At 35.7% G+C, this 12,356-nt stretch overlaps 1 protein-coding gene across 3 annotated transcripts; it reads left to right on the plus strand.

Annotated features, from left to right (window-relative positions):
* The first annotated feature begins 1,886 nt into the window (after nucleotides 1-1,886).
* On the plus strand, nucleotides 1,887-10,319 carry LOC107829395 (uncharacterized). 3 transcript variants are annotated; one of them, XR_012704424.1, is made up of 8 exons: nucleotides 1,890-2,406; nucleotides 3,430-3,657; nucleotides 3,970-4,043; nucleotides 5,132-5,294; nucleotides 5,428-5,547; nucleotides 5,662-5,770; nucleotides 6,367-6,459; nucleotides 9,642-9,777. XR_012704424.1 is itself a non-coding variant. In XM_016656866.2 (7 exons), exons 1-7 carry the CDS (start codon nucleotides 2,173-2,175, stop codon nucleotides 9,821-9,823), a joined length of 1,110 nt encoding a protein of 369 aa, XP_016512352.1. In that variant the 5' UTR covers nucleotides 1,887-2,172; the 3' UTR covers nucleotides 9,824-10,319. The 3 variants fall into 3 exon arrangements, 1 of the variants encoding a protein (XP_016512352.1); XM_016656866.2 differs by lacking the exon at nucleotides 6,367-6,459 and having other exon boundaries at nucleotides 1,887-2,406; nucleotides 9,642-10,319; XR_012704425.1 differs by lacking the exon at nucleotides 6,367-6,459 and having other exon boundaries at nucleotides 5,662-5,867; nucleotides 9,642-10,319.
* The last annotated feature ends 2,037 nt before the right edge of the window (nucleotides 10,320-12,356 follow it).

Consider the following 12,356-nt stretch of genomic DNA (forward strand, 5'->3'; position numbering starts at 1 on the left):
TGGACATGTATGCTTATCATATAACTCTCTCACTTTGAACATTTTGGATTTGTTAATACTTGAAACCTTAAATTTCTATTCACAATATTCAGAAACAATATAAGGGTATAACTGCAAATACAATTTGAATACACATACAATAAGTTATGAATACACAAAACAGACAATGACATATAGAATACATTATGCAGTTCTGATATGTAAAAGCAGTCAAATAGTAAATTTATTCTTATAAATAGATAAGTATATAAACACCATAACTTAATAGCATTTGACCTCTCAACCCGAAATTGAAACCTTGTAGCAATTGCATATTGCTTTATCACAACCTTTAATGTTACCTTATCCTTGTATATTTGTCCTTTCATCGCCTCTTTTTGATTATTATTTGTAATAATCAAATCCTTTTGCGATTCGAAAACCTCAATTGGTTCACCTAAGTTTAACGACGCCAGTGCAAGTATATCACTTGTATCAACTGTATGCACACCATCAATGTATTCAAGTTGCACTAGATCACTTTGAATTACACTTTCTCCATATGCAATTTCTTTCTCCATTGTAGTTATACATAATGGATACATCCTGAATTCCATGTTTTCCTTTTTCAACTTTACATACACCCTGGAACCCATGTCGTTTTGTATTTCTATAGGCGTATAAATTTTTTCTACTTTGTATTCGATTTTAATTGACTTCAAACTCAAGTCTATAACAAGTTGCTTCGAGATTGCAACAACTAAATCACTGTACGAAGCATACTCTTTTATCATTATCCCCTCTATTGAATAATCAACATAACAATTTTCGTTGTTCCACTTTCCTGAATGTCGAATTAACGTTGTTAAGCTTGCCATCAGTGTATTTGCATTCGGGAGATAAGGAAATGCCGAGTACCAAAATTATAACTGATCAAACTACAGTGAATTCGTAAATTCAATTACTAATTCTTCTGTTAATACCTGTATCAATGCCGGATGGAAATCAATCCAATCAATATCGGTCGGATCACAACCTCAAACACACTCCAAAAATAATATTTGATGTATCGCTGAAGCTTTATCTGCACATCTCAATGTGTATTTGCAATCTTCGAATACAATGCTCTATTTTTTTAAAACTTCCAAAAAAATCTTCTAATTATGGAATAATAAAGAGTCGTGTTTCAATTGAGTATGTTGAGATCATTTAAGTGTAATACACGCTGCTTTATTGTGCTTTCAGTTATTAAACAGTTGTAATCCCTATTTATTAGGCGAATTACCTTACTATATTTATAAATACAGTCGCGCGAATAAATGGAATACAATCGTGTAGCAATAAAATTGTAGCTACGGCTAGTAAATATGACATTGTAACTATAAGACGTTAATAACCACCTAACTATAATAGTTTCTGAAAATTCCTCTTTACGGCCCATTCATGTAAAATTGGAACATAAATGGCCCCAGGTAGCTACAGTCAGCACTTATATTTAAACATATGAAAAAACTATTTAATATTTAGTCAATTTTGACAAATTCCAAACCGCCGAAACTTTAGAATTGAAACTTCAGATTCAAAATCTAAAGTGTGAATTTGAGGCGGTAAAACTTTAAATTTTTTTCTAAATTTCTATTATTCTTTAAATAGCCGTGCTAAAAATGGTGCACTTGGCCAAAAAGCCCTAGGTTGCAATACTGTAAGGAAGTGCACAAACAATCATTCTTAATGCTGCTATTCAGAAATTATCCAGTACTTATTTTACCTTGAAAATTTAAATTAATTTTTTTTATTTCAGGACAATTCAGGTAATTTATGTCTCAAAAAGATAAATTTAAAAACTAAAATTTAAAATATATTGATTAATTCCTAAATAAATACCCGTTAGAGTGGCTAGTTGGTGTCATTTCTACCAATACCGTGCAGTGCGGCCACAGCAGGCGCTAACGCGAGCAAAGTCAAGTCATCCATCAAAATAAAGCCCGCTTCCTGGCTTCTGCTACGGAGTTTTGAGAAGCAGCCACGACACCAATTTTGTCTATGCGGATAAAATAGCAGACACGTCCCCTTCATTCTCCTCTCTTTTGCATGTTCCCTCCGCCAATAAACGGCACTCACCGAGTAATGCATCGACCAGACTTTTAATTTCCCAATCGCAGACTTTGTAATACTGCAAAATCTCAAACAACGATGCGATTCTTATCGCGGAGAATTAGGACTGTTACTGCTAATGGAGATGGAGGGATTTCGATGTTAGGTTTAGGCAAAAGAGGTATTGCAACGAGCTGTAGAGCTGTGTTGTGTCCACGATTTGGTGGGCCCGAGGTGCTTGAGTTTCATCAAAATGTAGTTGTTCCTGATCTAAAACCTAATCAAGTGCTTGTTCGTGCTCGTGCTGTCTCCATCAACCCCCTTGATACCAGAGTCAGTTCACTTTTTTATTTTCAAATTTTCATTTCTTACTTTTGATTCGTATCAAATGTCGCGAAATTTACTTATAATATGGTTTTGTGTTTGTATTTGAAACTCGTGTTTTACAGTAGATATGTTCGATCAATTACACCTTATTTTATGTTTAGTGTGGATGATTATATGTATCCTCTCTAATTTAAATAGTTAGATTTATATGAGGATTTCAGAAAAATTGAGGCGTCTTAATAAAATGTGCTTGAAGGTGAATTGAAGAAAAAGGGATATATGGGGAATTGTTTGAGTTAGGTCAGATTTTGATGCCCGTGAGGCATTCTAAGCATACTATGGTTTTCATTGCTTTGTAAGAGAAGGCACGGAGTACTCAATTTTGGGGAATTTTCCAACAAGTTGATCTATGCTATTGGCAGTGGCGGATGTAGCTTATTAGCTATGGTGCAACCCACTAAATAATAACAAATAATGTATTCTGAATCCATAATTTTAAATGTACAATAAGTTTAGCGCTGAGTATTTTAAAAGCAGAACCCATCAAGTTTAAATCCCAGATCCACCTATGGTTATTGGTCCCTCTAAATTTCTTTGCTTATCCACCACTTGGCAGTTACTGAATGAGTAAACCTCTTCTTAAACTTAATTATGTAATAAAGAGTTCTCTATGAATTTATTTATTATAAGATAAAAATATAGGACTTACTAAGTGGAAATCATGGTTGCTGATAAATACAGTGTTACTATGAAGTGAATGTGATGCCAATAACATCTAAAATCAAATGCCAATGCTTTTCTCTTTCTCTTTCTACTTTGTTAATACATTCATCAGTTCGATGTGGACAACATGTTAGTTTGACGGATACCATCCCGAAGTTTTCTTATTCGACTGTTGAGAACTGCAAATAGTTATAAATGTTAGCATGCCTATTTCCTCAAAATATTCTAATCTTATTTGTTCTTGGGAAACTTGTCAGAGTAGTTCTGATAGATTGAACATTTAGTAGATGCTTTAATTTGTTTCAGATGCGAGCAGGATATGGACGTTCAATTTTCGAACCAGTTTTACCATTGATTTTGGGCCGAGATATAAGTGGTGAAGTGGCAGCTGTTGGAAATTCTGTTAAGTCACTTATAGTTGGGCAGGAGGTATTCGGTGCTCTGCATCCAACCGCTGTGAGGGGTACTTATACTGACTACGCTATTCTTGCAGAAGATGAACTTGCTCCAAAGCCAGGATCACTTTCACATGTGGTATGTTTTCAGTTTGGATACATTCGTAACACCAGCTTCTTGAGGATAGTTTTTTTTTTTTTTGGCTATTTGCAATCAGTTATAAAATCAGCGTCTATCTTGTTTACCTACTCGTTATGCTATCTATCACTTTTCTTGGATGTCCGCTCACCCCTCTCTCAGTCTGCAGATTAAGTTATCAATTTCTAAAGCTCATTGTTGAATGATTAATTGTCCTTGTCTATTTTCATTCTGGTTATCTCCATCCCATCGCACATCTTGGTGTTTTTTTACTTTAACATGCTTAAGGTCCTATATGATGCTATTCTGCAGGAAGCCAGTGCCATCCCATTTGCTGCCCTAACTGCTTGGCGTGCGTTAAAAAGTACTGCCAGAATAAGAGTGGGGTATGTTTATGTTATGATAGGTTGAATTTTTTAACCAGTGAAAAGTTTCTTCTTTTTCCCTCTTTTATAGCCCTTTGTGAAGGTATTGGGGTGGGGTGGGGGGGGGTATGAATCTGAGTTTTTCAATTACACTTGAATAATTACCTCTCTGAGAAAAATGAACAGGAAGTTAATTACTCCAAGAGGGTTTTCCTCTGCAAGTATTGCTGTGTCATAACTCATAATCATTTTGAAACTATAATTGTAGAAGGCTTTCTTCTGCAACTGTATTGTTGAGTCATAAGCATTTTCTAAAATTGTTGCGTGTTTAAATTCTGCATTTTCGTTTGCCTGGTTTTGGTGGCAAAGATTATTTCCAGTTACAAAGATTTTTACATTTTGAAGTAAATTATGATCATGAAGATTTTAAGCATGGCACATGAGTGTCAAAATATTTAAAGAGACTGAAATGTCATGACTCTGCTTAATGATTTTCTTTATCAATTCATCTGTTTTTTCCCTCAGTTTTGACAAAACATTCAAGTGATCCAATGTAGGAAGTTATGTACTGCGGTGTCTAGAGACCAGCATTATATTCTTTTGAGTGTATAATGATTTCTTTCATAGTAGATAAATTTTTGTTACTTGGAAGTGCATAAAGAATAAATTTCAAGATGCATTTATGCCGGCATAATGGGACAAACATGGAGTTGCTCTGATGCTGCTGAATAAGATTATTTTGCCTAGAGACTAAAGTTGGTCAAAAGATGGCTTTACCTTTTTATTTGAGAAACTGGATGTTGATTAACAAGGAATAAAAACCTTAGAATATAAGACTACTTACTATTTACTAGTGTTACTTACCAAAAAAATAAAGGCTTACCTATTTATTTCTCACAACTCACGGCCATCTTAACTCGTTAATCCTGTTGGAGAGGTCAAAGCACATTTAGACCAATATTCCAGCTCTGTCCTTTCTATCTCATATTAAACTCTTGATAATGAATGAATCTTGATGGATAGGGAACAGTATGATGCCTCAAAATTATATATTTGTGCTGTTTATACTTTATACTGATATCATTATTTTCTCAATCAAATTTCTTCAGGCATAGGGTATTGGTCATAGGTGGAGGAGGAGCAGTAGGTTTCTCTGCAATTCAGCTTGCAGTGGCTGCAGGCTGCCATGTCTCTTCTACGTGCGGAGAAAGTATAAGTATAAGTCGCATTTTGGCAGCCGGTGCGGAGCAGGCTGTTGACTATACCACTGAGGTGACGATGCAGTAGTAGTTCACATGTTTTATCATGTTATTTTATTTGAACATGATATACTTGATTGGTTTTTTAATGGTGTACTCCCCCCCTCTGTCCTTGTTCCAGGATTGACATGTTTGCTTGTTTACAGGATTGTGAAATAGCACTTAAGGGGCATTTCGATGCCGTCTTGGATACAATTGGTGTGCCAGAGACAGAGAGAATAGGTATTAATCTTTTAAAAAGAGGAGGACACTACATGACATTACAGGTTAGGAGTCATCTTACTCTTATAGCCACGGCAGAATCTTCTGCCTAATTTTCTTATACATGATGAAGAATCTGTATATGCTCTTAAAAAAAATTTCCTGTTCTTTTCTCATAGGGGGAGGCTGCATCATTTACTGATAGGTACGGACTGGCTATTGGTCTTCCTCTAGCAACAGCCATCTTGCTGAAGAAGCAAATCCAATATCGATATTCTCATGGAATAGGTACATGAGATCTTTAGAAGGTTTTTATGATCTGTTTGGAAGAAATACCTTTTTACTGATATCTATGAAAAGAACAACTCTTCATCCAAAAGAAAGGGTAAGAAGAAACGGATATGAAATTTTAGCTCATCCCTAACAACATGAGATATATGCTTCCTGTATGCCAGTGAATATTCAAAATGAAGTGAAAAGCATAACAAGAAAGTTAAAAACTGTCGGTTCAGTCCTAGGTGATTACTTCACTATGAGCTGCAACTCCTACAATGAGATTGATATTTGAACTTGATTCAAGACTTCTGTTGCATTATCTCATACACTAGCTATTTTTTGTACTTGGAGTGTTGGTTGAAGAGATTGGCAGAGGTTTTGATCTGAATAATAGTAGATAAAGCTACCAGAGAACCGTTTGAATTAAACCTGGATTGTGACAAACAAATTTTCCAAGGCAAGAACTGAATTATTCAAAATAAATGTTTATAAGTCAAAATAGTGAGTTAGGGAGGGACGCCTTCTTCATCCATGGTTTTTGATGTTTTTTTTAAGTAATTGGAATAGTATAGATATCACATATCAGCATATTTTCGTGCTTATGGCAGGTTCTAGAAGGACTATTTAAGCGAGAATAGCACACAAATCACTGACCTTTATTGAAGTAGATACCAGGGGAAATAACCTTCATCCTTTTAACGGTATCGAATACTTTATTAAAGTGGATTGTATAGTCATTATGATGTGGCTATGACCTTAACGTTATCCTTGGGATACTATACATATCAGCATATTTTCCTGTGTATTAAGTGCGAATAACGTAACAAGTGCTGACTTTCATTCCTCGTTACTGGGTCTCTCTCTCTCTCTCTCTCTCTCTCTCTCTCTCTCCTCTCTCTCTCTCTCTCTCTCTTATACACAAAGGTTTTCTTGAAGGAATAACCTTTAGGTAGTTAAAGTTTAGGACAGTTTCTATACACATTTGTTCGGGCTATTTTTGTCCAAAGCATAAATCCTAAATCGATAATTGTATTTATGAATTTGATTGATAAATTGGGAAACTGACCCTCCGTACAAGGTGTATACAAGTAACAAGTAAGCCTACATGCTGCCATGGTTTTGTACAAAAATCAGCCAGTAATTAAAATTAATTGGAATATCATATGTACTCAAGATATGTACAAAGAATAAAAAAATTTCACTAACATCTACAGAAGAGTTCTCAATCCTTCAAATGCTCGCTCTTGTATCTCTTCCGCGTTATTTGCATAAGCAACTTCCATGTTTTATTTCTGTCTTTTCCTTCTATTGAAGTAGCAAATTTCTAACTTTATGTAGCATTATCCATTCAACTTTGGACATATTCTAAATTGTACACCGTGTATGCCATAGCGCAGTGGAGAAATAAGTGATTTACATCCTCTGCTGCATTCTTGTTCATGAAACGCCGGCTAGTAAAAATGATTTTCGCATTCTTCTAGTTCCCAGCTGTAAGTATGGGCCCTTACGCTGCTGTGCAAATAAAAAGTGTCATTCTTGGTGCTCTAGGAACCCATATTGAGGCATGAGAAGCCCTGTGAGGAAGTTCTAAATTTCCTCTCCCGATAATGTTTGTAGAAAGATTTAGCTAGAACAACACTGTCCATATGAGCTTTCCATCTCTAGCTATCGTTGTCTATGATCGAGGTTTTTTGCTTATATAGTAGCTCCTACAATTTATTGAGCTCTTCCATTTCTCGACTTGCAGAATTTCGTTAACTCAAATCCCTTGAAATTGTGCCTTTTGTCTCTTTGCAAATCTAGTAACTAGGGCTGTCATATGGTGAATAAACAGAAACTTTCTTATAAGGTGTCACTGCAACGATTCTGCTTCCAGAAGCTAATATTAGCTCCATTTCTTGCTATAAACTCACTTTTCTGTAAATCCCATCCCACACTTTTATTATATTTACCCATAATGCTACTCTATCTGGGGCACCCAAGGGTGTGGAATAGTGATCAATGAAGTGGGAGGAGAACCGTGAGGTCTCAGGTTCAAATTCTAGGCGGAGACAAAAGATACTAGGTGAATATTTTGCATATGCCCAAGCCTTGGTGGGAAGAGTTACCTGGTAACTGTGTTGATGGGAGGTAGCAGGTACACGGTGGAATTAGTTGAGGTGCGTGCAAGCTGGCTTGGACACGATCTGTCTTAAAAAAATGCTTCTCCGTATGGTTGCTTTATCTTATTTGTTCTCCATTCATCCCTTTGGGCATCATATTTGTCAACAATCATTCTCCTCCACAAGGCTTGGTCATCTACTCCAAACCTCCATATCAAGTTATCAACTTAGTTAGTAGAGCTCTGTTAAGAATTCTCAAATCCCTCCTGCGATCCCCATCCCTTCTAGGTGATCTGACCATATTCCAATTATCTGGTGGTACCTCGTCACCTCCCCATGTACCACAATAAAAGTTTCTTTGTAACTTCTCCCGTTTCGATGTCACTTATGCTGACAGAGCTAGTGGAGACATGTAGTCTTTTGGAATCTCAACAAGTACTCGTATGAGTTTCTATCCCACTGGAGAAATATCTCTTCTACCATCTAAATCTCTTCTCAACTTTTCGTTTACCTGATTCTACATTGTTATGTTCTTGCATGTCGAGACCAAAGGTAATCCTAAATAAATCACCAAAAGAGATCAGCTTTGAAGCTGCAGATCTCTTCTGGTGACTTTTTTAGGATTTTACTGCTTTATATATATATATATAATATATATAAAGGAGAGACGTTGAAGCTGAGAACATTTGATTTTTCTCACTTCCGGACCAGGTATCATGTCACTCTTCTTTTAGCTTATTCTCTACCTCGAAACTGCTTAAACCATAGAAGTGTATTCTTTAGGTTGAAGTTGATTTGTCTCAGCATTGCACAATGCAAGTATATCTTCTTCAAAGAGCAAATAAGACACTCTTAAAGTTTAAACTATAATATTTTGCCCTCCTAGCTGTGAATCCCTTCATATATCCATCCTCCCGCTGCTTCATTCATCATTTTGCTTAATGCTCTATCAATAGGAACAACACAGGTTAGAGGATCCCTGTGCACAGACCTCTTGTGTCCTGAGAAACTTGTGCGATTCCCGTTGACTATGAATGATAATTCTCATATCTAGACGTTTTGAGAAGAGAATCTCGGTTCAACCATAATATAATCTAGATTTAGTTCAAGTGAGCTGCTGGGTAGGCTGTTTCAGTTTGGACTAACCTTGATCAGCTTTTTGTGATTCAAGATTATTGATCTTTCTATTATGTTAGGCTACTAAGGATAAACTACGTCCAATATTCATGGTTTTCAAACTTTGGTAGAAACCTGATTCCTTTAGTAGCAGACTGCATTTAGAGCATAGAGGGGTGATGGTGAACACTATGAGATCCTATACTCACAGGACTTCTCCTTCAGCTAGTTCAGTCAAAGAGAGGGAAATGTCTTTCTTTGTTTTATTCACCGAGGTTTTAAATTATGTGGCTTGCTATTATTTCTTCATTTTTTGTGGTTATTTGCAGACAAGAGTGGGTTGCTCTAGTAGTGAGCACCCTCCACTTCCAACCAAGAGGTTGTGAGTTCGAGTCACCCCAAGAGCAAGGTGGAGAGTTCTTGGAGGGAGGGAGCCGAGGGTCTATCAGAAACTGCCTCTCTACTCCAGGGTAGGGGTAAGGTCTGCGTACACACTACCTTCCCCAGACCCCACTAGTGGGATTATATTTGGTGGTTGTTGTTTTTGTGGTTATTTGAAACTCATGGAAAGCTTGTCTAAGGGGTCAAAAGTTGTCATTTCTGGTACTTTTAGAGCTCTTTATAGGTACTTTAAGTAATGCATTTCTTTTGTTGTCATGGTACAGAATATTGGTGGAATTATATGAGGGCTGATGCTGAGGGTTTACATGAGATCCGTCGGTTATCTGAGGCTGGGAAGCTAAGAATCCCAGTAGATAAAACCTTCCCACTTTCGCAGGCCAGAGAGGCCCACGAGGCCAAGGATAGGCGACGAATTCCTGGCAAAGTTGTGCTGGAAATCGACTGATTTAATTTGACGAGATAACCAACGGTCTGAGGATGCAGTGCAGGGCTTTAATGTCCCATGCAGTCTGATATTGCACTCATCATTGGATGCCATATATATTATGTGTTGTCCTTGCAGGAAAACCAGAAGCATTTATACTTTGTTGGAATATATAGGATAGGGGAACTGCCAAGGTAAATGTGCAACCTGTAAATTCTCGGGACATTCTCAATTTTTGTTCTTTTCAAGTATTTGTCATTGTTTCTATGTCGTATTTTCTATGTCACATCTTTAATTAGGTAGTCACGTTGAATGTCTCAGGGAGCCACCTCCGGCTTCTTCAACGACGAGTATCCAGTGCTAGTATCAATGAGATGCTTTGCCAATGGCCTTAATAAGTCCTAGGGGATGTATGTTTCTTTTCTCTTTTTTCAGAAACAGAATATTATGACATCTGAATTTGAATACATATTTGAACCTGAATTTGAATACTATGACACCTGAGATGCTTCGCCAATGGCCATAATGTTTTAGATACTGCTTTTAAATGTGAATGTTGGTGAATTTAAGAGTGTGTAATTTATCTTTTTTTAAAAGTTAATAGATATAAAATTTCTAAAAAAGCAATATTCCTATACACCAAAATGCAAGTGCTGCACCAAACATTTGTGATTTTTTCTTAAGATAGAAAGGAAGAATTTTGAAATTTGTATTTGTAGTATTAAACATACCATAACACTTAATTGAAATTTCTTGAGTTAATAGTCATGCAGTGGCTGTTGGTGTAGGAGATAGTTGGAAGTGGTAATAATGTCGTTGTACAGTGGAGGTTGCTGATAACAAAATGCCACTATGATATGAAGTCCTTTTTTTGTTTTTGGGGGTAAATGGAGAAAATCTATTAACAAACAAAGAATTGCATCATAAAATATACCGGAACACTAATCATAGTTCCAGAAGCAACACACTCTCCCCTCAACTATCCCTCCCCTCCAGATCTGCTTCAGAAAAAAAAACTATTCCTTTTCTGTTTGTTGTTACTACTTCTTACTCATTTTTCTTCAGAGTTTAGGATCTATCGAAAATAATCTTTCTACCTTCATAAAATAGGGGTAAGGTTTGAATATACACTAACCCTCTCATACCCCACATTGTGGGATTACACTTGTTATCCCTTCGAGATCATAGTGATATGAACACTATGATATTGAATCTTTAAATGAACGTTGTGATAATTTTAAGATCTGAATTAAACCCATATACTCAGAGGAAATCAATGATTGTTAAAAAAAATGTATTTAATGGGATGGGTCTATGAACATCTTTTTTTCCTTGGGTGTAGACTAAGTGGATCGGCGGGTTAAAAATGGGTCGAGCAAAAATGGGTTGGGTCTCAACCCGCTCATATTTTATGCGGGTCAATAACGGGTTGGGTATCAAATGGGCTGGTTGAATATGGGTTAACCCATACTATATAATTGTACTATTTTTCAAGTGCAATTTATGATTTTTCTTTTGCTCAGATTATTTAGTGACATAAGCTTAACTGGAATAATATATACTTTTCTTCATTAAATTTATTCAAATTTGATTATCATATTGTAAACTTAATTTACTCTTCCACAAAATAGGACAGTTTTCATTCTAGGAAGAAAATGTGCTTAATGCACATCAAGCAATATCACTAATAATATGACTATGTACAAATTCAACATTAAAATATGTGCTCCATAACTAAAAAAAATACTATTTTTTTTGGTTGAAAAAGAAAGTACTCATTTTGTTGAAATGAAAGAGCTTTTTCTACATTATTTTGTTGAAATGAAAGAAAACTTTTTAACATCTTGAAAAGAAAGTGCTTTTTTTGTTGAAATAAAAAAAATACTTTTTTTACATTATGAAAAGAAAATATTCATTTTGTGAAAATGAAAAAGAAAGTACTTTTAATAATATTTCTATTGAGTTGATGGGGGTGGGGGTGGGGGTTGGGATGGTAGGGTGGGGTAGGGTGGTTTGGGGGTGGGAGGGTGAGTTGGTGGAAATGGGGAATACGGTGGGGAAGATTGAAAGAATTTTGGAAAATATTTTCCTTATCAAGAGAAGAAAAATATTTTCCTCCAATTGAAGGAAAATGAGTTCATGAGGAACATATTTTTCAAAACATTTAAGCAACTAAACATAAAAATTAAAAAATATTTTTCGAAAAATATTTTCCTTCATACCAAACACACCCTTAATGTACTCTTGAGTACCTCTTTATCGAAAGTGACATATTACAAATGGAAAAAAATATTCTCTTTCTTAAGATGTACTCTTCAAGAACAAATGAAAAATTATGTAAATTTGGTTCTACTTCTTAAACTATTCTTGGTATTCAAGTATGCATCAAGAAAGAACAAGGACGCTAAACAATACTTACAATATTTAGAAGGAAAAAAAATACTCACATGTCAGCTATAGTGAGAAGAAACACACGGAGGAAGAGGAATTGGAATACCTTTATAGCATTTTCAATTTAAAAAATAATATCATGTATTTTGAGTGAGCAAAAGTT

Source organism: Nicotiana tabacum, chromosome 21, assembly GCF_000715075.1.
Source record: "Nicotiana tabacum cultivar K326 chromosome 21, ASM71507v2, whole genome shotgun sequence".
NCBI classification, from domain to species: Eukaryota; Viridiplantae; Streptophyta; class Magnoliopsida; order Solanales; family Solanaceae; genus Nicotiana; species Nicotiana tabacum.